We start from the raw sequence: 23,366 nt of genomic DNA, 5'->3' as shown, positions 1-23,366 counted from the left end.
AGCCTGGCCTGAAGGCAAGTTCTTTAAGGTCAGGGTTTGGGAACGGGGCCCCCTCGGCAGGGCCCAGCAGAAGCCATTGAGGAGATCTCGCGAAGGCGAAGGGCCTGGTTATTGCTGAAGTGCCGTGTCCCCCAAACTTGCAGCCTTCCCCCTCCCCAGGACTCTGCCTGTCTGCAGACGACCTCCTCCACCACACTCCCAATGTCCTTCTTCAAAGTCGCCTTAAATCCACTCGCTTTTGAAAACTTTGCCTTGACCTAAGCAAGGTCTGTGAAATCGTGGGTCCAATGTGCTGTTTATTTCCTAATAAATACTGAAATAAATGCGTCACTCTTCAAATAAAAGAAAAAAAACACCCATCTGTGAACCCGTTTGGGAAGCACTGCTATTTGAAACTTGATCTGTAGCCTGGGAAAGTGGTCGGGACAGGGGAGTGGGGCTGGTCCTAAGGCTAGGCAGGTGCTCCCGCCCCTGCTTAGAATCTTATCAGGTCTGCTTCTCCCTGAACTCCACAGGAGGGGGGCAGAGCTGCTCAGGGGGTCAGCGGGGAGCAGGACCTCTCAGAATGACCATGACCCAAGGTCCGCCTGGAGGGTAAAAGGTAGTTAAGTAACTGTCACTGACTGTCTGAGCCCAGGGGGCCCGCAGGGCACCCTGGCCAGCACAGACCAGGCAGGTACTCTTGACCTCCAAGCATCTCATGGCCTGCTTAATACCCTTTCCCCTTCCTCTCTCCTGCAGCCTCCGTGCCTGCCCTCGGCCTTCCTGGGGGCAAAGCCATGGCAGACCCCCACCCCTGGAAGTGCCCACTGGCTGAGCCCCCTGCCCAGCCTTGGAGCTGCCCTCCACCCCCACCCCTGCGCTAAGAAATTACAACTATTCACCCCTGATTTTCCTAAAGAAAGACGTCTAACTGGTTGACTAAGAGTGTGCTCTGGGGCATCTACAAAAGACTGTTCACAACAACTAGACAGTCAGGAACAAGACAGACACCCCAATACGTGGGGGGAGGATCTTAGCGGCGTTTCTTCTTTAAAGGAAAAAAAAAACGCACCCTGAATTTCACCTCTTCTTCTGGGCCTGTCTCCCCGGCCATGGGAACTTCAGAGGCCTGAGAGCCTCTCCCAAACTACTCCCAACCCAGGGGAGACACCAGAAAGCTCAGCCGTTATCACGCCAGCAGCCCCATCTGCCCTGGGGTAGGTTTGGCCTGGGTCCTAAGCATCAGGCAAAGGCCCTGTCCGGGCGCCGGCCTGCGCCCCCCAACTTTAGCACTTTCTGGAAATCATAAGCTCTCAGTAAAAAAAATAAATAAATATATATGTCTGTCTCTCTCTCTATATATGCATATATATATTATGTATATGCACGGGAAGGACCACAGCTGGGCCACGGCTGAGGCCACCACCGAGCCTCGGCTAACCCAGACCCTGCTCAAGCCCACCCTCTCGGCGGCCTGGCGCTGGCCGGCCCCTGCGCGACCCCCAGATTGTGGCCGAAGTATTGCTGCCTGCCCCCCTGGCTCCTGAGGTAAAAGAAGGTGAGACGGGGCGTCCGGCCGGGCCCCTGCAGCCTTCATCTCTTCCTCTTGCTGGCGGCCTCCCCCGGCTGCAGCTCTCCCGGGGCGGGCGGCAGCTCGGGCCGCGAGGGGGCCGGGCCCGGCGCGTCCTTGCTGCGGTCGGCGGCCCAGGAGGGGCTCCGGGCCAGGCCGCGGGGCCGCGAGGGGGCGCGCGGGCGGCCGGGGCCGGCGGCCAGGCTGCTGGTGCTGCTGAACCTGCGGGCGGGCGTGAGCCCCGGCGGCGGGGGCGGCGGCCCGAAGAGGGACGTGAGCGACAGGCTGCTGAGGGTCTCCGAGTGCTCGCTGCCCGCGCCCCCGCCGCCCGCGCCGCCCCGGCCGCCCGCGCCCTCCTCGTCCGAGGGGTCCATGGAGTCGTGGTGGGTGCAGCCCGGGCTGGTGGAGCCTCCGCTGCTGTGGCTGCGCTGGTGCGCCCGCAGCCCGCGCAGGGTGAACAGGCCCCGGCCCCGCAGGCTGAGGCGGCGGCGGGCGGCGGGCGACAGGCCGGCCCGCGGGCCCAGTGCGGGGGCAGGGGGCCCCAGGGCGCGCCGGGGACTGTCGCTCAGGGTCAGGCTGTCCTCCAGCGTGGTCTGCAGGCTGCCGGCCGAGCTGCTGCGGCTGGCCTCCAACGACGTGTCGCTCCCCGTGGCCTGCAGGGAGGCAACAGGGGCTGGGGGCCGCGCAGTGTCCCCCAGCCCTGCCCCTCCTCCGGCGGCCTGCCCATCCCAGGGACACAGGCACGTTCAGCCCCTCCCGAGCCTCAGGAACTCCCTCCCGAATACGCCCAGGACCCCACAGCCTCTCCCCTCCACCACCCATCCGCGCTTCTGGGTGGTCCTCAAGGAGGTCACTGGCGGTGGCCTCCGACTGGGTTCCCTGCCCCACCGGGCTCCTCCGGTCCTCAGCTGGGAACCAGGGTCATTTTACTCAAATGCAATCACATCGGTCACACGGTCACGCTGTAGCCTCAGGGACCCACCCCACCCCTCTGGGACCTTCCTTCCCACCAATCTCCCCCTTGCCTGCCCCCAGTCCCTAACCCCACCCCCCAGCCCCAGCCCTTGCTGCCTGGAAATCTCTTCCCCAGACACCCACATAGCTCACCCCACACTGCCTTCCCAGAGCCTTGAAATGCTCCCCGCAGAGCCCCTTCCCGATGCAACATCCTCTCCGGCATGCATCACTCTCAAATCGACTGTGCTTTTTATGCATTTATTTTGGCTTCCCATCTCCCCTCACACACCCCTGCAACACAGAAACTAAGCAGTCCACTGTGCAGCCTCCCAGCCTAGCACACAGCCTGGCACAAAGCTGGGGTCAGCGGTGGGACCAGCGCCGTGCCCAGCTCTGCTGCTGTCATACTGTGTGAGAGGGGGCAGCTCCTGCTCCTCCCCGAGCCCTGGCACCCACAGAGCCTGTCCGCTCTGTGCCCTCTGCCTGCCCAGGAGGTGGCCCTGGCCAATGCTGTACAGGAGGTCCTGCAGGCCAGACCTCCCATCCCCCAGATCTGCCCCTCCACCTCCACCTGGACATCAAGGTCACACTCAGATGTTCCCCAGCAGGAGAGCTCCCGGAGACAGGGAGGCGCCCATACCTGCCGGAGGAGGGTGCAGTTGACATTCGGCGACCGCAGGGATGCCCAGGAGCCCTGCAGGGCAATCTTGGGGAGCGTCCCAGCGCCAGCCACCTTCTCCTGCCCTTTCTGGCTGGCAGACACAGCAGGGTGGAAGAACTCCGCAGGCATGGGCAGGAGCGGGCTGGAGGCATCCGGGGAGAAGGGAGTCGGGGGTGCAGCTGGGGAAGGAGGAGAGGAGGAAGGGGAGAGGGCTCAGGCTGGTGGGTCCCTGGACGCTGGGCTCTAGGCCCGCAGGCAGAGAGGGCTTCCTAACAAAATGACTGTGAGACCGTGGGTAAGTCTCCCTCTCTGAGAGTTGGTGTCTCCACTGCGAAACCCCTGTGACTCCTGGCACGCGCAAAAGCAAGCCTTCGGAGCCAGCGGACCCAGGCCCCAGGACCCCTGGTTTCCTTCCTCTGCGAAACAGGGACCACAGGCCTACTTGAAGGGGTGGAGAGAAGGCTGTAAGAACAAGAGCCAGCTGTGGGGCTCCCAGCCCGGGACCAGGTGCACAGCAGATGCCTGCCATGATCAGCCACCCTCTGAGGGTCTGGACACCCCATGGGGTCCAGCCAAACCTGGGGACCCCTCTGGGAGGGCGGGCAGGGTGGGCACTGCACTGGATGGGCAGAGCAGACGGAATGCTGCTGGACCTGTCTGGTCTGCTCTGCTGGGGATGGAGAGGGGCAAGGAGAGGGTGAGAGGAGGGCTGGGGCAGACCTGGGGCAGAGCCAAGATGGCTAGACAGCTTGAATGCCCCCAGCCGGAGGAGGAGGGGTTCCTATTCTATATCATCTTATTATTTAAGGAACACACAAATGAATGATTAACTAAAGGGGATGGGATTTCATTCAATCCGAATGGCTCTTGGGTCCTGTGCCCTGACTTCTGGTCCAGGAAGCCTGGGGTCTGGGGTCTTGGTACCTCAACCACCAAGGTTGGCTTTAGGGAGAGTCCTTGGAAAAGTCACTCCACCCCCAGCTCCCAGAAGGCACTCCATGCCAGGCCTTCCAGAAAAGTACTTGGGGTGGGCCCAGGGTCTTGGGAATCTCTCTTCTGCTGAGCTCCTCTCTCTGCCTTCTTCCCCAGCCAGTGCTGGGGAACCAGATTCCCATCACCCTCCAAGGAGACTACAGGTGAAGGTGAACCCGAACGATGAACAGATGAACTTGGTCCTCTCCTCGTGCCCACAGCCCAGCCAGAAGCTCAAAGCACAAACACAGGATGTTGAAGGTAGGGCCGAAGGGTACATTTCAGGACATTTTACAAAAGGGCTACTGAGGCCATGAGGCTTTCTGTTGTTCAACATCTCCTTCTGTGAGATCTGTGGGACAAACACCTCTCAATTTCAGCTCCAGAAAATCACTATGATAATTTGGCATAATTTTGGATAATTTTCCTTCTGTTTAATGAGAGCTTCGTGTGACCTGTTTCCCTTTTCACCACAGCTCCTAGGAGCTCACCATGAATCTCCTGGGCTTCTGGTGTAATTGCTAACTCACCTCTCTGTATTACTGATCTTTTGTCATGGTTACCTCAGACCTGAGAGTCCCATCTCTTATTGTCAAGTACCCATCCGGCTCTTCCTGGACTCAATATAATAGTCTGGGCAAAGACACTAAGGAAAGCAGTCAGCCAGCCCCTCTGAAGCAGTCGCCGGAGACTGGGGCCGCGGGGAGCTGGTGGGGGGCCCCACCCTCACCTCGGCCGCTCTCATGTTTCAGCCAGGACCGGACGGGGTTGGATGGGACAGTCTCCCTCTCCCACAGGAAGTTCTCAGGATCCGACGAGACGGCCGTGTTGGACAAGGGGAAGAAGCACTCGCCCCCCTCTCCTCCGTGCATGGGCTCAGGGGCATCCGGCTCACCCTACAGGAAAGGGAGGGAGACGGGTCAGGGTGGTGGAGAAGGGGACAGAGGCCGAGCCTGCCCCAGCTGCCTTTACGCCCCTGCTCCATGGCCCGATGCTCGGGCCGCTCTCACTGCCCGAGATGGCCTTCTCCTCGCCTCTTCCACCTGCCCACAATCGTCATCTTCTAAAACCCGGTGAAAGGGCCCCACTTTCAGGAAGCCCTCTCTGGTGTTCCAAGCAGGATGCGGTTTCCTGCTCCCTCACTCCTTTCTTGACCCCGAGACCCCAAGGGTCTTCCTTGTCTCTGTAGCCGAGTGCCTGGTACAGACCTGGGCCCCGTGTAGAAGTCAAGTGCAGGTTGGCGAAGGGATCGGAAGACAGGTGGAGCACTGCGGGGCCTCCCCGTGAGCACGATCTCTCGGACAGGTCCCTTCGCTTCCACATCCATAAATGACAGAGTAAACCCTCCTTCCTGGCTGTGGCGCCCGGAAGCTGCCTGGCAGTCCTTCCGGCACTCCCTAGGCCTTTCCTCAGCCCTGCAGGCAAGGTGACCCCCGCCCAGCAAGCTCCTCCAGAGCTGCCTCAGTGCCCCCTTCCAAGGCAGATGGACCCCCCCCATGACTTCCTCTAGGAGTCCAGGACAAAACCAGACTACACCCACCAAAGGCCAACCAGGCCCCAGAAATGGTGACCCTGACATCCTGTGTAGGGGAGAAGCACAGGGGTGCGGGGAGATGCAGGAAGGGGCTGGGTGGCTGTGGGGGCTGCAGGAGTTGTCAGCGGTTAGGGAGGGGAGGGAGGGCGCAGGGAGGGAGGGAACTAGAAGGTGGAGCTGATGGACGATGGCCCTGGGGACAGTGGTGCCAAGCCCAGTCTGCCCTGGGGGCCTAGGGGAAGAGCTCTCGCGGGCAGGGCCACTGCACCCCTACCTCAGGCCAGGCAGTGCCCCTCCCCCTCCACAGTTCTCTTACATCCCAGCCTCGAGGTCACAAGCCCAGCGGCAGACCCCTCCTGCCTGAGTCTGCAAGAGGAACCCAGTGGCCCTTCCGGCTCTCCAGGCCTCCTCGGACCGCCGATCTCAGGGGCAGAAGCTGGGTACCGGCCCCAGGGCTGGCCTCCCTGTTCTGCCGTTGTGGCTGTGTGGGGTGCGCAAGCCGCCTCACTCCTCAGAGCCCCCATTTACTCAAGTGCGAAACGGGGCCAATCCCCAATACCAAGAATCAGGAGACAAAACCTGAGTGTAAGCGTCTGACACACAGTAGGAGCTTTCCTCTGGTCCCACTCCCCTCCGTTCTCTGCAGCCTTGAGCCCCTACGCCCCATGGGTTTGTCCTGCTTGGAACAACTCCCATTAAATGAATAACAAATATCCAAATAGGGGCGCCTGGGTGGCTCAGTCAGTTGAGCCTCCGACTTCGGCTCAGGTCATGATCTCGCGGTTTGTGGGTTCGAGCCCCGCGTCGGGCTCTGTGCTGACAGCTCCGAGCCCGGAGCCTGCTTCGGATTCTGTGTCTCCTCCTCTCTCTGCCCCTCCCTCACTTATGCTCTCTCTCTCTCTCTCTCTCTCTGTCTCTCAAAAATAAATAAATGTAAAAAATAAATAAATAAAAATAAAAAATATCCAAAGAAACGAGCAGTGGCTGAGGCCACTGACTGCCATGACTGGGGCCCTAGCTGGGCCTGTTGCTGTGTGACTTCAGATAAATCACTCCACCTCTCTGAGTCCCACTGCCCTCATCTGACCCACCAGAGATGGGGGCCCACCACACAGCAGGGGCAGCGTAAATGGTGCACTGGGAAGCAGCAGTGTCCTGGCCGGCCAGGCAGAGGCCCCGCGGGGCCACTCACCCTGCTGTCTTTGGGGCCGAGTGGGCAGGCCGTGGGGCCCTCCAGACTCAGGTCATCACCCAGCAGGATGGAGGAGGACTTGTCTGAGTTCAGGGAGAAGGCCTCCGTCTCGGCCAGCTGCACCTGTGGGGAGGGGCGGCGGCCTCAGTGCGTCCCTGGGGCAGGGATGGGGCAGGTGCGGTCCTCCGGAAAGACACGGGCAGGTGGTTAGGGGTGCAGAGACCCGCTGAGCGTGGGCGCTATGCCACCACACTCAGGGAGCCCGATCCAGGCAGGGGGTGGGGGTCAACACGATGGCATCACAACCGGCAGCGTGCCAGGCCTGGGCTGGGCCCAAGGGCGGGCTTGTTGCCGTGGGCTGCGAATGCTGCAGCTGGCCCACTTGCCCCCAGGCCCAGTGCCCCTCGAAGCGGGCCGGCGTTGGCCAAGTGGGCCCAGGCTGTTCCCTCGGGTTGGCCCCCACCGCCAGGCGCCAGCTCCCTCCGAGGCTGCCCTCACCTCTTGCTTGTCGTGGTGACACTTCTCGCAGCCGGCCGGCGAGGAGTAGTGATGGAAGATGGAACCGGACAGGTTGTCAATGATGGTCAGCTCCCCCTCCAAGGAGTCCTTGATGATTAAAGAGACGCTGTCCAGCCACAGGTTCTCCTAGGCGGACGGGGACGGGGTGGGGACAGGCGGGATTATCGGCCGGGTCCGGGGACTGTGGGGTGGGCGAGGCTCGGCCGCCCTCCCGGTTCTCTGCGCCCGTGGCCTGGGCCCGACCCCCTCGTCACAGGGTCGCCCCTTCGGCGGGGCAGAGCAGGCCGGGGCCCAAACGACCGAGGTCTCTGCCTGAGGCCTCGGAGGCCCAGCTGCCCCTCCAGCCCCGCAGTGCCGCCCTCGGCGACCCTCGCGCCCTCTCCACCCCTGCCCACCTGGGCCGGAGAGTAGCAGCGCCGGCACAGGCGGCCCTCGGCGTCACCCCCGCCGCCCGGCCCGCCCGGGCCTCGGCCGGGCGCCCCCGGGGAGCTGGTAGGCGGCCGCGGGCTGGGACCCAGGCCGTGGGCCATCTCGAGCTCCAGCTCGGCGTCCATCTCGGCGTCCTCCTGGGCCTCCTTGTTGCTGTCGTCCAGGTGCTTCATGAGCACGGCCACCACCACGTTGATGAGCACGAACTGGGCCGTGAGCACGAAGCTGACGAAGTACAGCGGTGACACAAACTGCAGGCTGCTCAGGCAGCTGCGCTCATCGTGCGTGCAGTCCCGCAGCGTGTCCTGCGGCGGGTGAGGGCCAGTGAGGGCCGGTGAGGACCTGGGGCCCCATCCCCGCCCTCCACGAGCCCCTCCCTGCCCAGCCCAGGCCAGACTGGGGCCACAGCCAGAGAGTCTCTGCCAGGTGAGGAGCAGCTCCAGGGCCTGGACCCAGGAGGAGCAAGGCCTGCAGCCCCAGACCCGGGCTATGGGCCCCAAGTCCTGGCCTCGGGCAGAGTCGTGTCCCCTGGACGCGGAGCACCGATCCCGGAGTGGCAGTTAGGAGCTGACAGAACGCGTCCCGGGCTCATCGCCACCTCGCTGAGCTTTAGAGCCCCAGGCGGGTCCCTCTGCCTCCCTGTGCCCGGCACTCCCCTCCCGCGTGCAGCGGGGCGCTGGGCAGGCAGGGGTCCCAGGAGCGAGCGCTGTCAGGAGCCTTGCTCCCAGAACCCAGACTGGTTTCTCTCTCCCCACGGGTACCTTCATGATCCCATTCCAGTTATCGCCGGTCGAGACCTGGAAGAGTGTGAGGAAGGCCATGCCGAAGTTCTCGAAGGTGGCGTGCCGGCTCATGCCCTCGCATGGGTTCTCATCATTGCAGACTGAGAGAAGAGAGGAGGTCAGCCCTGTCTCACTGCAGAGGCCCCTGCCTGGCCCACCCTGCACCCGGGCCTCCCGGCCCCGTCTCGGAATCCCCGATCCTCGGAAGCGCGTGTGGACCGTGCCCAGCCCGCAGATGGAGAAACTGAGGCTCAGGGAGGGCTCACACAAGCTGGCACTCAGACTCCGGTGAGCCTGGCTCCCCGCCCCCTCCCCCCACTCATATATCAGGCCCTCAGAGAGAGGATGCAGGGGTGAGGGCCAGCCCCCAAGGGAGCATCGCTTTCTGAAACCAGCCCTGTGCAGGGCTGGGTCGCCATGGACTATGTTGCCCTCGGCCTGTGCCCTGCCCGCTCTGCTCTCCAAGTCAGGGGTCTGCTGCAGAGGCCTGGAGGATGCAGGTGGATCCAGGCTAGCATCTCAAAAGCTACTACCCGTCCCCGGGGGAGGGTGTAGATGGCTGAGGGTCACCTCAGGGTGGGGCATCTCCCCACCACCGAGACCCTGATGTGACGCTCTGCGGGTGTCTCAGGCCTCCCCACCCTGCCAAGGCCCTCCTCCAGGCCTGTTCCACCCCACGCCACCCCCCCCCCCACCACCAGCCCCGGTCTGCTTCCGGAGTCACTCACCCAGCTTCCCAAAGAGCTCCACGCCGAGGGCGGCGTAGATAAAGAAAAGCAGCATGAAGAGAAGGCCCAGGTTGCCCACCTGTGGGGAGAGCAGGCGGGGGGGGCCAGCCTGAGGGTCAGGCTCCAGTGCCCATGTCTGCCACCCCGCAGTGACCTCCCCGGGGGAGGCCGGGTCCCACACGGGGCACAGAATAGTAACAAAACGCTTGTGCAGCCTTTCCCGTGGGCGGCTGGTTCAAGCGCCTCGCATTCATCGGCTCGTTCACTCCACACGACCATCCGTGAGCTACGTTTTGCTCCATTCTTAAGACAGAGTCGTGCTGCGTGGTGAAGTGACTTGCCCAAGGTCACACAGCTAATAAGTGGCAGGACTGGGATCCAAACCCAGCAGGCTGACCGCAGGCTCACAGCTGCCCCTCCACACACCTGTGTCCCCTGCCTGACTGCAGAGAGGGAGGCAGGGAAGTCTCAGCAACAGGGCTGCCTCCTCCCCGAAGCCCTCCTGGATCCCTCCAGTCTGACAGTGTGAGTGTAACCGGGGGACCCCTGTCCCTGTCCTCTGCTGGTCTGAGAAGTCCTTGAGAGCAGGGACATGGCTGGATTAAGTCGCATCTGCCGCCTCAGGCCAGCACGGGGCCTGGCCGTGGAGAGAAGTGCACACAGGAGTCGGGCAGGATTGTGAGCCCCAGAAGCTTCCTGCAAACCCAGCCACCCCCATCCCACAGCTCCTGTGGGAACAAAACGTCCCAGATGACAAACCTATTTCAAATCTATCCATACACCGGAGACCGCCTTTAATTCGGGCAATGGTTAAGACAAGGCTTGAACATACTCTTGCCCTGGAAATGGAATACCTCCTAGAGCCCTCAGAAGGCCTGCACGAACAGAATCAGAAGGGGGTTTGCGTCGATTGCTACAGGGTAAACACGTTAGCCACAAACTCCTATCGTTCCTCTGCTCCAGAGGAGGATTTCCTTCTGGGCTGCCCTACAATCCTGCCAACTGTGTCCAACTAATTAAAAGATGCCCTATTCATTAACGGTACGAGCACCTCTTAAGCAGCTACAAAGCAAGGCACTGGGCACGGCCCTGGCCCTCGGGTCAGCCTCCCTCCCTACGCAGGCCCAGGTGAGCCGCGCTTCTGAACCAGGACGGACCTCACCTTCCCCATCAAGCCCTCCCTCCACCTCCAGCACCTCCCTGTGCTTGCACGGCTGCGGCTGCGGCTGCGGCAGCCTTCTCACTGGCCTCCCTGCCCCCAGCCTCTCCTGCAACCCACTCACCTCACGGTCAGTAGAGCAGCCTTCTAAAAGGCAGCTCTGCCTGAGGCCTCCCTTGTCCAGAACCTCTCGTGATGCCCACTGCCCACAGGGTGAAGTCCAAGTTTGCTGTCCTGGCATCGAAGCCCTTTGTGACCTAGCCCTGTGGGCCCCTTCCCGGCCTAACCTTCCAACCCCAGACTCCAGCCACACAGAAATCAGATGCCATTTGCACAGTCTGTTCCCTCTGCAGGGAGAACCCTCCCTCTGCCTTTGCCTGGTAAATGCCTCTGCCCCACCCCTCAAAGCCCAGGTCACAAGTCACCTCCTCTGGGAAGCCTTCCTTGTTGCCTCCTCCCTCTGCATCGGGCGGGGCTGGGCGGGAAGTGTCATTTTCATACCACTCTATATAGAATGGAGGAGGAAAGGTGCGACGTCCATATGACAGCTAACAGATTATGGGGGATTAGGTGCTGATGTGATTCTAATTACTATTATGTTTCCTACTTGAAGCTGGGTCCTCCTGGGCACCTCCGCGTGCCCTGTGCAAGCTCAGGATTGCCTAGGGGTCAGGGCATCGGAAAGGTGGAGGAGGAAGGTGTAAGGAAGCCAGGGAGGCTGGGGCCTCACGCTCCCCACCCCCATCCCTAGGGAATCTCACAGGGCGCCTCCTATAACCCAAGTCCCGCGCCCCGCTTGATGAGCTTTGATTGACTGTTTCACACGACACCCCTCGAGATAAGCACTGTTATTATTGCCACTTCACAGGCAAAGAAACCGAGACGTGAGAAGTTAAGTCGCGTGCCCCTGGCCTCACAGAGGACTAGGCCTTGACAAGACGCAAGGTGGCTTGAGTCTGGGCTCCAACCCACCTCCTGTCTGCACACCCCCCACCAAGCCCAGCTCCCCCCCACCTCCCATGTGCCAACCCCCTCTGAAGACATTTCCCATCAAGAAAAACCACGTCTCTTTGAGTGCACACCCTGCTTGCTTTCCAGCCAGACCCGACGCGACAACCCGTGCGGCTGTCCCTTTGCAAGCAGGCTGCTGGGATGCTCACACCAAACGAGAATGGAACTCGCTAGCACCCACAGCCCGGGTCCCTGAGAGAGTCAGCTCTTCCCCCACCTTCCCAGGGTGGCTAATCTTTCACCCTCATTTTTATCGCGCAGTATTCGTGCCCTTTAAAACGCCTAAAATTCCTGAAGACTAGATGAGTCACAGTGAATAAATGAATGTGCCTGAGGCTCACCTCAGAGCAGGTCACCCTGAGGGGAGGGATGGGGGGGAGGGGAGGGGACGACTGGGACTGCAGAATTCCCAGGAGAATGAAAACTGCACCCTCTGTGGCCCTGATCCTCTCTCCCTTCCACTGAGCAATGGGCTGCGGGTGGGGGGACTTGCCTCCATCCTAGGGTTTCCACCCAGGTCAAGGTCTCACGATGTCCCCCCCCAAACATGTCCTATCTGAACCCCCCCCCCATTCACATCACCAACTCCTTCTGCCAAGCCACTCTATAAGGTCAAGCTCAAAGTCCCCTGACGCCTTCCCTGACTTCCCCCATGGAGCATCAGGACCCCCATCCCTCTCTCCCACCACTTTGTAGGCCTCCCTACGTTGCCCTGCGGCATCTGTCCTTCCCGGTAGTCTGTCCTTCCCACTCCCGAAGGCAAAATATGGCTCCTGAGAGCCCAGCTCAGCACCAAGAACAGAGCAGGCCTTGGCGAGCACCTGAAGTCAGGAAGACAGGGGCAGAAGGGACCTTTCCATCTCCCACAGCCCCTGCCTCACACTGCCTCTCGGGAGACAGGATTCTGCCAGGGCTCCGGGCGGGTTGGAGGAGAAGGAAGTGGAGGCCGGAGTGACACCAGTGAGAGCCAGGCGGGCTGCCAGGAGGAGTGGCTCTTACCTGGGGCAGAGCTTGCACCACGGTGTCCAGCAGGGCCCGCATCCCCGTGGCCATCTTCAACAGCTTCAGCACTGCGGGCGAGACCCAGCCCGGCCCACTCAGCCCCGGCCAGTGGCGATGTGCGTGTGCACGTGTGTACGTGTGTAAATGAGGCAGCAAAGTGAAAAGTGGAGGCGCACGTAGGCAAAGGGGACGGCTCTGTGACGCCACGCTGGAAGAACGTGGGTGCCGCTGAACGAGGGGTGCACAAAGACACGTGGGCACAAGGCGTGGACATCGGTGTGAAAACGTCCCAGGAGAAGGAGGGCACGCGCAGTGGGAACAAAGTGTGTCAGCGAGCACGAAATTCACCGAGATGAGATAAAAGCGACCAATGGGCGCCCACATTTCCCCCTTCCCTCTGGCTAAAGAGGGCTCCGGTGTGAGGTGCTGAATTTCTCTGCGCCCCTCCCCACCTCGGACCCTGGAGGCCACAAGCTGTGGCAGGTGGAAAAGCAAGAGGCACCTGGGCCAGGGCTGAGGCAGGAGGTTCCTGAAAGAAGTGGAGGGACAGCCTTGGGGTGAGGTGCGGGGGCCGCCGGGGGAGGCCAGGGTTTTAAGAAGCATAGAGGCCTGGGGGTCCCAGCCAGTGCTGGACACATGCCCGCGAGGAACTAGAACTGCATCCCGGAATCTTCCCAGCTGCCCCGGGTTCCTTTCATCCCAGCCTGAGACTGGTCTGCACGGGTCACGGTGTTATGAGGAGGTGCGGGTGCAGTGAGCGGTCTGTGGAAAGGATGCATGTGTACACACGGGGGCAAGTGTGTGTCTGGTGTGTGCTCCCCCTGGCTGCCGTTCTTCTCCCTGCTCCGTAGCCCATTACCCACCCACGCCCCACCCCCTGCCTGTCCCCAACCAACTCCTGGGAGTCCCAGCCTGCCCCCACCCATTCCCACCCCATCCCCCTCGCCCCTCACCCCGAGCGATGCGCAGAACCCGCATGATGCGGATGATGGTGGGGTTGATGGGCAGTGCCGCGTTGATCTCAATCTCCTCCAGCGTGATGCCCATGACCGACAGCAGCACAATGGCCAGGTCCAGCTGGTTCCACCTGCTCAGCCGGGCAGAGGAAGGCAGGAGTGGGAGGCAGGGTGAGGGGCACTCTGGTTTAGAAATGCCTGGGTTGGGAGGAGGAACTTCCCAGCTCTCCACCCTCCTGCTGTGGCCCACGGGGATGTGTGGCCACCCTCCCTACTAGCCCCACCAGACCCCACTGGGTCTGGCTCCCTCTCTGCCCCCCACAACCTCCAATCCCTCAAGCCAGAGGCTGACCAGGCTAAATAAACAGCTCTGGCCTCCTGCCGGGGAGGAGGAATGAGCTATGACTTCTAGATCTGAATCTTGAGCCAGATGCTTCCTCCGTGCGGCCTTGGGCTAATCCATCAACTTCTATGAACCTCATTTGTTCCCTCTGAAAAGAAGGACTAGTGTGAGGTGTGCCCTGCTCTGCCTGTAGGTTGCGGAGAACCCATGAGAGATGAGCTGAAGAGGCTTGGGAGAATATCCTGCAACCATCAGGAAGAACCATAATCGCTTCCTGTTCAGGGCCGTAGGCAGCACCCGGGGGCCGCCGGCCATCAGTGCCCGGACACTGATTGGTTCCCCTCCTCTGGCTGCTCCAGGCCTCCCCAGGGGTCAGGACTGCTCCCCCATCCTGCAGCCTACTCAGTGCTGCCACCCCAGCCCAGCCAAGCCACTCACCGGTCCTTGAAGAAGCGCCTCAGCCCAAACGCCACCAGCTTCAGCACAGCCTCCAGCACAAACACAGTGGTGAACATGTAGTTGCAATACTTGAGGGCTGTCTCCAGGGACTATGGGGGGCAGGGGGAGGGGGCAAAGAGAAGCATGATCCAAACCCCATGATCTGCCACTACCTTCTTCCACTCAGAAAGCCTCTCTGCCTTGGGACACCTGGGTGGCTCAGCTGGTTAAACATCGGACTCTTGATTTCGGCTCAGGTCATAACCTCGCAGTTTGTGAGATCGAGCCCCAAGTCGGGCTCCATGTGCTGACAGCTCGGACGGAACCAGCTTGGGATTCTGGCTCTCTCTCTCTCTGCCCCTCCCCCACTCGTGCTTCTTTCTCAAAATAAATCAATTAACTTAAAAATAAAGTCTCTGCCTTTTAAGGAGAGAATTTAGTCCACTCACATTTAGTGAAATGGTTTATATATCTCCTTTTATTCCCTCCACTTTAATTAATGTGGACTATTTATTTTACATTGCTGTTTCTTCTTTCTGATTTCTGCTGGTCTGGTCCAATTACCCCTCTTTGGAGACAGTATGAGATAATGGTTAAGGGTCATGGTTAAGAACCAGACTGCTTAGATATGAATCCTGGCCTGGCACATATTACCTATTTACTATGTGACCTTGGACAAGTCACTTGATCTTTCTGGGATTTAGTTTCCAAATCTGTAAACGAGGGATGATAATACCTCAAATACCTACCTCAAAAAGTTACCGTGCAAATTAAATGAGGTAATAGTCCAGTGCTGGGCCCATAAGAAATACTTGGTATTATTATTCTACTTCTTCATGTTAATTTGGAAGTTCTACAATTGCTCTTCATTCTGCCAATGGCTGCCTTTCTTTCCCCTGCACTTATCATATACCTTTCCTGTCGTTTAAAGTAAGAGATGAATTTCTCGCATGGAAGTTCTGCTTCACCCTTCATCCCTCCAGCTCCAGTAAGGTGAGGCTTTTAAAATGCACTTGCCCTTACGTGCTCCTCATGTGGCCCTCACAAACACTGCTGGTAACTAGTTGGGAACTGGGCATCCTCTCCCGTGCCAGTGTTTGCCTCCGATGGTCCTGCCACCTGGAAGCCCCTCCCCCAGGCTCCATATGCCCATGTAGTAGTGGAGGCCACGTAGTAGGCCCTGAATGCAAACCTAAGTTCTAATCCTGGCTCTACTACTTACAGGCTGAGTTATTTGGGTAGCATTTTTTTCTGAGCCTCAGTTTCTTCAGCTACAAAATGAGATGAAAGAGAGAAAGGCCCCTCCCCCATCTTGGGCCGCTGTGAGCATTAAAGTTCATGTTTGTAGTGTGTTTTGCAGACACACTGAATACACCACTGTCACCAGACCCATGTTCAAGGCAGGGCCCAAATGTCACCTCCCCGCTCCCCAGGAACAAGTGACATTTCCTTTTCTCTCATTTGTCCCACCAGGCCATGAGCGCCCTGGGCACAGGACCCCGAATGGGGGTGCTGCTCAGACCCTTCTGCCTCACCGTGGCCCTGGGTCCTACTGAGGACCCAACCCTCCCATGTGACCTCAGGCTGGGGCTGGGGCTGGGGCTCACCGTGGGCTGGTTGTAGTGCTCCAGGGACATGGTGACCACATTGAGGCAGATGATGAAGGTGATGAAGATGTCCAGGTAGTGGCTGGTACACATGGAGTGGATGAGCAGCCGGGTGGGACAATAGGTGGCATAGTAGGGCAGACGCTGGGCCTCTGCAGGGGGATGTGGGGCAGGGGGGGTGGCACAGACCACAGAGGGTTGGGGCCAGGTAGGGAAACAGAGCACAAGAGGGAACAGCAAAGAGGAGGGGGGAAGCAAGGGGAGAGACGTGAGAACACCCCGGGACTTGAGAGTCAGACTCAGGTCTCCTCCGCCCAGCCAGGGGGCCACAAGGCAAAGGGGTAGGAGGTAGGGGAAGGCAGCGAGGAGGGCGGGACGGTGACCGTCCCTATCTACCCCAAACATGCCCACGGGGCACACAAGGGCTCCGGGTCTGCTGCTGCAGGGGTCCCACAGCTCAGGGCTAGGCGTCCGGGCCTTTGCCCTCTGCTGGGCTGAGCCACTGGGAAGTCGCCGGTGGACTCCGGGTGGACACCGACAGGGGACGGGGTCACCCAAACAGGCGGATGCGGAAAGAAGGGGCAGGGCCAGGGGCACAGAGTCTACCCTCTGTTCCCTTCCTGCTCCCAGGGTGAGACCCAGGCCTCGGCCGCCGCACCGGAGGGACCAGGGGCGCAGGCGGAGGAGGCCTGGGCCCGGGCCGGCCCGCCCTGTGCGGCCACCCACTCACTCCGGCGCTTCTTCTCCAGGCGCCGCAGCCGCTTCTCCTCGCGCCGCCGCGCCTCCTCGGCCTCCTGGTGCTGCCGGCACTTGTGGAAGTTCTCCACCACGACGCCCACGAACATGTTGAGCACGAAGAAGCTGACGATGAGCAGGAAGGAGATGAAGTAGAGCAGCATCCAGGGGTTGTGGTTGGGCACCGGCTGCGGGGAGCAGACGGGGCTGAGGCAGGCGATGGGGCGGCGCGGGGCGCGGCGCTTTGCAGAGGCTCGGGAAGCCCCCCGCAAGCAGACCCTGGCTCCGACACCCTCACGAACTCCCACTGGCCTCGGGCGAAACTCCGGCCCCTGCCCTGGCTCGCGCAGGGGGGCCTCCCGACCTCGCTGCCCTACTTACACCCTCCACCGCCTCCTGCCCTCGACGCTCAGCTCCCCGAACACCGCGCTGTCTCACCTCGGGCCTGCCCCTGCCTGCTGCTGCAGCCCCCCTCTTCCTCCTCCTGCCCTTGGTTCTACCCGCGCAAGGCCCTGACCCTCCGCGCACAAGCCGGCTGGGAGCGCTATCCTTGCACGGCAGGGGGATTTGCTGAAGCAAACGGAACAATGACTTCCGCTGCCCAAGAGCAGCCTGACGGTGGATGACCCGGGCGAGGATGGTGTGGGCTGGGCCGCGGCGGGGCCGTGGGTTCTGCCGATTCCAGTTTCAGACAGCTGGGCCCCAAAGACACCGCATCCCTCTCCCCCCGCCACCCCCGGCCCTAGCCCACACGCACCTGCTGGTCCACAGCGACAGCATCCAGTCCGTTGTACATGATGTTCACCCAGCCATCCTTGGAGGCCAGGACAAAGAGGGACATCAGGGCCTGGAAGACACGGGAAGGGGAGGGCATGGGGGGGGTAGGTGCAGACAGCTGAGGCGGCTCCTGCCCCATCCTCCAGGAGGCACAGAGACAAAGAGGCCTTCCCCGAGGATGCCAACAAACCCTTCCCGAGGATCTACTATGTGCCTGCCATCTACCCGGCAGGGACTGGTGCGGGTGAATGAGGGCTAGACCAGGAGTCCTGGGTTCAGTTCCGAAATTAATTCAAGAAAACTCGTGTGCCCTTTTCCCCACCCACAGAACGCCACTAATACTGAAGTGCCTGCCTGCCAGGTCTGCTGGGAGGGGCAGCCGGAACTTTACATCGCAAAGTTCCTCACAAACACGAGAGCCCCCTGCCGCCATCACCCCAAGCTTGCCTCCAGCACCTGGAAACGGGAGGCCAGGGCACAGCCCAAGCTCTGCCACTCACTGGCTGGGTGACTTGGGGCAAGTTCTTCAACTTCTCTGGGCCCCGGCTTCCTTGTCTATAAATGGCGGCAATTACCCCCACTAACGTGAGACTTTAAATGGAAGCAACGCCCAGGAGACACCAGCCAAGGCTCCTGCACGGACGGCAGGCCAAAGCAGGCTCGTGTCCCCTCCACAGGACTGCGGGCCGGTCCCAGAGCAACAGCACAGCGCCTCACACACAGTAGGTGCTCAGTAAAGGTTTTCTGAGCTGGACGGTACCAGTGCCATTCGTGCAAAGCCCAAGTGCGCCGATACCAGACCACCAGGGCTTGACCAGAGGGCTTGACCAGAGGTCGCACGCCCTGCCGCTGAAGATCCCCCGTGCTTCCAGAACACTCGTTCATTTGTTGCAGTCCAGGACCCAGGGCTGGGGAATGGGTCTCCCGCCTTGCACTGGCCCCTTCCCATCCACCCAGGGCACAGACTCATCCTCTTCCCGCCAGGTGGGAATGGGGCAGAGAGCTGCCTGGAAAGGGCTCAGGCCCGGGAAGAGGTCAGAGCAAGGGACACACAGGGAGCCCTCCTTGCCCGGGAGACGCGTGAAGCCCTCACAGGCCAGGGGGCGAGTGTTCCCGTGAGCTCTTGGATCACAGAGGCCTGAAGTGCATGAGCCTGGAACTGAGAATCACAGACCGGTTGTCACTTCCCCCAGATGAGGACACGGACCCTCAGACGCTGGAACCTGCCTGAGGGCACACAGCCGGTGCCCGGCCAGCAAGGAGCCAAAGGCTCTGGGCCGTGCTGTGACTCCCCCCAATGGCTCTGCACGCTGGGAGCACCTTACTTCCAGGTCCAGGGGCTTCAGCCTGGCATCGGGCACGCCCAGAGTGGGAAAGGACTAGGGATGCTCCATGGGAGCGGGCCGGGGCCTGGCGCTGAGGTCAGGGAGGCACGGACGACCTCATAAAATGCCCTCACGGGCCTTCCCTTGGCTTCCTGGATTTTAAAACCTCTGTTTTATCAACCACTGAGTTGTTAACAACTTGAAAGGCACTGACTGCTTCTGGGAAATCTGGAGGGGATGGGGGGAGCTCCTGTGTCCCGGTTCCTGACCCCCTTTCCCTGCCCACTCACTGCTTCTCAGTGGCCCCACGGCCCCTCCCAGGGGGCAGGTGGAGAGGGATCCCTCTTCACGTGAGGGGAGAGTTTCAAAGGCATCCGGCCAGCCAGAGGGTCCCCTGGGTCACAAAGACCTCGATCCTGCTTCCTCCTTGTGTGACCCGGGGAAGGCACGCCCCATCTGATCATCCCTAGCCACCTGGGTGGGCCCTCAAGAAACAGTAATTGTGGGGGGAAGCATGAGGCTCTTTGGAGGCAGCCAGGTGGAGGTTCTCAGCTGGGCACTACTCAGTGGGTCAAGCCTGGCAGGCCCCCAGGAGAGGAGACGAAGGGCAAGGCAGGAATTGGGCAGGGGGCCTGCCAGCCCACTGAGGTGGAGAGCAAAGTAGATGGGTGCCGGAAGAGGAACCCCCCCGCTGCCCCGACCCTGGGCCAGGGGCTTTGCTACACTTTGTCACCACTGCCTGCCTGGTAGGCCATCACGTTCCCATTTTACAGATGAGGAAACTGAGGCTCAGAGAGCCTACACCCACAATAAGAGGCACAGAGCTGAGACTTACACCCAGGTCTGGCTGTCTCTAAAACTCTTGTCCGGGTCCCCTGGGTAGGGGGTGGGGGCCAGAAACCAATGTCCACTGAAGCACCTACTAAGCGCCAGGGACTTGCGGGACACTCTGCACTCGGGATCTCTAAGCTTCATGCTACCTGTGAGGTGAGTTCCACCCCCCACCCATTTTGCAGAAGAGAAAACTGAGGCCTGGAAAGGAGAAGGCACAGGGTCGGTCCTGGCAGAGCAGGACCAGAGCCCGATCTGTGATCCCAGGGCCGCTGGCACTGAAGAGCCGGCACCCCCACCCACTGGGGGGGGGCGGGTCAGGGCAGGGGGTACGCAGGTGGCGCTCACCTGGCCCAGGTTGTCAAAGTTGTACTTGTGGTGGACCCAGCGGTAGTTGGCAGCCATGCAGTCAGAGCGGTTGGTGATGTTGCGGGTGTCCACACCCAGACAGTGGTAGAACTTGCCCTTGAAGAGCTGGGGTGGGGGCGGGGGGAGGACCACAGGGTTAGTGACGGGTCTGCTGAAGCTCCCGGAGTGGGGGTCAGGGGGCTGCAAATCAGAAGAGGAACCTGTCCCGCAGGGTCACTCCCTCTGTGCACGACGTGGGCCAGGCACCCGACCACACCACCTCACCGAGTCCCCCAACACGAGGGAGGGCTACTCTCAGCCCATCTCACGGATGCGCAGACTGAGGCCCAGCAGTGTTAGGTAATTTCCCCAAAGTCCTAGGAGGTTTAGAAAGTAGCAGAGCCAAGGTTCCCACTCTGGTCTGTCTCACTTCTGGGCTCTTTCTCAGACCTCACTTCAGTCCCGGGGATGCGGGCAGACACTCAACAGGAGAAAGTTGTCTGCGTATCCCCAAGGGTGAGAGACAGAAGTAAAGGGACCCTCTCTAGCGACCCAGGCGCTCTGCCTGGAAGGGGCAGTGTCACTGTCCACATGGAGTCCACACCACACCCCTCCTGCCCAGGTGGCTGTTACAGATCTCTTAGCAACCCCAAAGCACACCTGTGCCCGGAAATCCTCTGCAGCCACAGCCCCAAACCCAGGACCAGGTGAGGAGCCGGGGGGCCTCGGCGCAAGGAAGAGGAAGGTCTCAGCAGCAGCTCAGACCCCAGAGGGCCCAGGTCATTCTGGCCGTTCCCCTGTCACAAACTTTTACAGTCTGCCTCACTCCTCCTCCCTGTCCAGCCCTAAGGTCCCGTCCTCCTCCTGAGCTCCAAGCCAAAATCCGAGTTGGCTCAAGGCCCTGCCTGTGTCCGAGACTCTCCAAAGTCTCTGCCCCAGAGAAACTGGCCCTAGCTCCTCAGCTGCTGTTCCAGGTCTTTCCCACCTTGGCCCAGCCTACCATCTGGCTCATGTCTCTATGCCAGCCAGAGCTCCTGAGCTCACCTCCACGCATGTGCCCACCTCCCCTGAAATACCTTCCGCCCACCATGATCTGCGGGATCACTTTTCCTTCAAGGCCCAATGCCAAGGCCACTGCCTTCTGGATGCTTTTCCTCTTGCTCCCAGCAGCCCTGTGTTTCTGTGTAGCTTCGACCCCTGTGATCCCATTTACCCAGGTTTCTTTACACTCAGATGTTTAGGTCTGTGTCTGCCTCCCTCCCTGGACTGGGAGATCACCACTGGCAGGGACGGGGATGCTCTACCAGGGCCACCTGAGCCCCCAGGCTGGTCAACACAAGGTCGGGAGAGTTGAGCAGGAATATGGAGCCCCTTCCCCGACCACAAACTTCACCCCGGCGCCTGCCCAGCCTGAGCACCCCTCACCTGCACCCCCAGGATGCCAAAGATGATGAAGAAGGCACAGCAGATGAGGACGATGTTGCCAATGGGCTTGAGGGAAGAGATGAGCGTCTCCACCACCAGCTTCAGACCAGGCGCTCGGCTGATGACACTGGAGGCAGAAAGGGGCAGAGGCACCCTAAGCCCACAGCCATGTCTGGAGACAGCACCCACTGTGCCCAGAGTCACCAGGGTAGAGAACCTCAGACCCCAGATCTATATGCACAGGAAGGCACTATGCCCTACCCCTGTCCCCCTGGGGTCCACACCACACCATCATCTGGAGACTAAGGGCCAGAAATGGCAGCGAGCCACCCAGGGACACACAGAAAGTGGGTAGCAGTCCTGGGGGCCACCTTCAGCCCTGCCTCTTCAGCACCCCTCTCCCGCTAGGGTTTCCAGACTCCACCCCCAGGAACAGCTTCGACAGCCTGGTCCCTGTCACCGCTAATCTGGCACGTGCTATCAGAGGAATGAGTGGGTAAGGAGGGCTAGGGTGAGAGGTCCACTTAGACCCCGGGGGCTTCACCAGAACACGCAGGGATTCCCCCATCCACGGGCACATCCTCACCGCAGGGGCCGTAGGGTGCGCAGGAGCCGCAGGACTCGAAGGACCCCTAGGATCTTGGCTCCCCCGGCTGAGGCCACAGACACCACTATGTCAATGATCGACACGAAGACCAGAAAGCCATCCAGCACGTTCCAGCTACTACGCAAGTACGCCTGCTCGCCAAAGTACAGGCCCAGCGAGACAACCTGGGGGCGGGGCGATGGGCGGAGTCAGCCCGACTTCGCGACTGGGGGGCGGGGCGGCGTAGCCAGCCTCAGTGAGGGGGCGGGACGCAGACAGGCAGAGGGCTGGGCGGATGGTCTGGCAGGGGTCAGGTACCCCGCTGCCCCCCTGAAACACAGGCCCGGCGAGCCGCCCCATTGCCTACTCGCCGCATATCTGGCAAACCCAATTCGATTCAAAGCCAAGTGCTCTGGGCAGCATCCGGAAAGGGATCCTTCCCCTGCACCCCACACCCCCAGCAAGTATCTCGGTGACACTGTAGATGTTCCCCTGCATTCGCCTTTCCCTCAGGATATGAGCTCCTGGAGAGTGACCCCCCTCCGGATCCCTGGAGCCCAACCTAGGGGCTGGCACCTAGCGGGGGTGGGCCTCCCACACCCTCTGTGGAATGTGGCTGAGGGACAAGTGAGTGACAAGCTTTCTAAGGGGTTTGCCCAGAGCCAAGGGCCCCCACGCTGGGGGTGGGAGAGGGTCCCCAGTGAAGCTGGGGGCTACCTTCAGCGTCATCTCGCCCACGAAGATGGCTGTGAAGATGTAGTTCGACACAGTGAGGAAGATACGTTCCTGAAAGAAGGGAGATATTGTGGGCCCAGGGGCTCCCCAAACTGCTCAGCCCCCTGGTGGGCCTCTTGCCTTCAGCCAAGGGGCACCCTGCTGCTACTCGGGTCTCAGGAGGTGTCCCATCTCCAGCGGCAAGCTCCCGCCACACCTCCCTCCACGGCGCCTGGTGTGGGGCCTGGCTGAGCTCTCCTAGCCCCCTCGGCCCCGCACAGTGTCCCATAGCAGTCCCTGGCAGCCTGCCCCTCCGCTTTGTCCCTCGCCCTGCCCGAAGGCTTCGGCCACTCACGGTGCTGCCGGCCTCGATCTGGGGCCTCTCCAGGGCGATGGTGATGCAGTTGAGAAAGATGAAGGCCAGGACCACATAGTCGAAGAGCTTGTGGGCAATGATGGTCTGACACAGGACTCGGAACCTGGGCAGGATGGGCAGGGTGCCACATGAGTGTCAGTGTGCCCCTTGCCCCAGAGGGCCCAGACACACATGGGGACTAGGATGGCCATGAGGAGCAGACATCTCTCTTCTCGGGCCACACAACAGGTGGTGACTTTCGGTCTGTTCAGGTGCCCACTCGGAGCTGCCTCCCCTGAGCACATGGCACCACAGGATAAAGGCCATCCATCTTGCCCTGGCACTCAAGGCCTTCCAAACACCGGTTCAAAGCTCTGAGCCTGGACCTCCAGCCATTTGGACACACATTGCCTGATGCCCCCAGCTTC

At 61.0% G+C, this 23,366-nt stretch overlaps 1 protein-coding gene across 1 annotated transcript in view; it reads right to left on the bottom strand.

Moving 5' to 3' along the window:
* Nucleotides 1-276: 276 nt before the first annotated feature.
* The window catches only part of CACNA1I (calcium voltage-gated channel subunit alpha1 I), a 114,523-nt gene continuing 91,433 nt past the window's right edge, over nt 277-23,366 (bottom strand). The window contains exons 19-37 of the mRNA XM_053894858.1: nt 22,939-23,062; nt 22,587-22,655; nt 21,870-22,054; nt 21,284-21,410; nt 19,859-19,984; nt 17,335-17,424; nt 16,573-16,765; nt 15,843-15,994; nt 14,236-14,345; nt 13,452-13,585; nt 12,496-12,566; nt 9,327-9,405; nt 8,578-8,699; nt 7,783-8,121; nt 7,367-7,513; nt 6,869-6,991; nt 4,873-5,038; nt 3,150-3,349; nt 277-2,205 (exon numbers count right to left, since the gene is read on the bottom strand). Coding sequence (XP_053750833.1) covers nt 1,576-2,205; nt 3,150-3,349; nt 4,873-5,038; nt 6,869-6,991; nt 7,367-7,513; nt 7,783-8,121; nt 8,578-8,699; nt 9,327-9,405; nt 12,496-12,566; nt 13,452-13,585; nt 14,236-14,345; nt 15,843-15,994; nt 16,573-16,765; nt 17,335-17,424; nt 19,859-19,984; nt 21,284-21,410; nt 21,870-22,054; nt 22,587-22,655; nt 22,939-23,062 — 3,187 coding nt within the window. The 3' untranslated portion in view covers nt 277-1,575. The remainder of the gene's footprint in view (nt 2,206-3,149; nt 3,350-4,872; nt 5,039-6,868; nt 6,992-7,366; nt 7,514-7,782; nt 8,122-8,577; nt 8,700-9,326; nt 9,406-12,495; nt 12,567-13,451; nt 13,586-14,235; nt 14,346-15,842; nt 15,995-16,572; nt 16,766-17,334; nt 17,425-19,858; nt 19,985-21,283; nt 21,411-21,869; nt 22,055-22,586; nt 22,656-22,938; nt 23,063-23,366) is intronic.

The sequence above is a fragment of the Panthera pardus genome, unplaced genomic scaffold, assembly GCF_024362965.1.
Source record: "Panthera pardus isolate Hobbes unplaced genomic scaffold, ASM2436296v1 HiC_scaffold_6, whole genome shotgun sequence".
Classification (NCBI taxonomy): Eukaryota; Metazoa; Chordata; class Mammalia; order Carnivora; family Felidae; genus Panthera; species Panthera pardus.
This window is presented reverse-complemented; position numbering and strand designations above follow the sequence as displayed.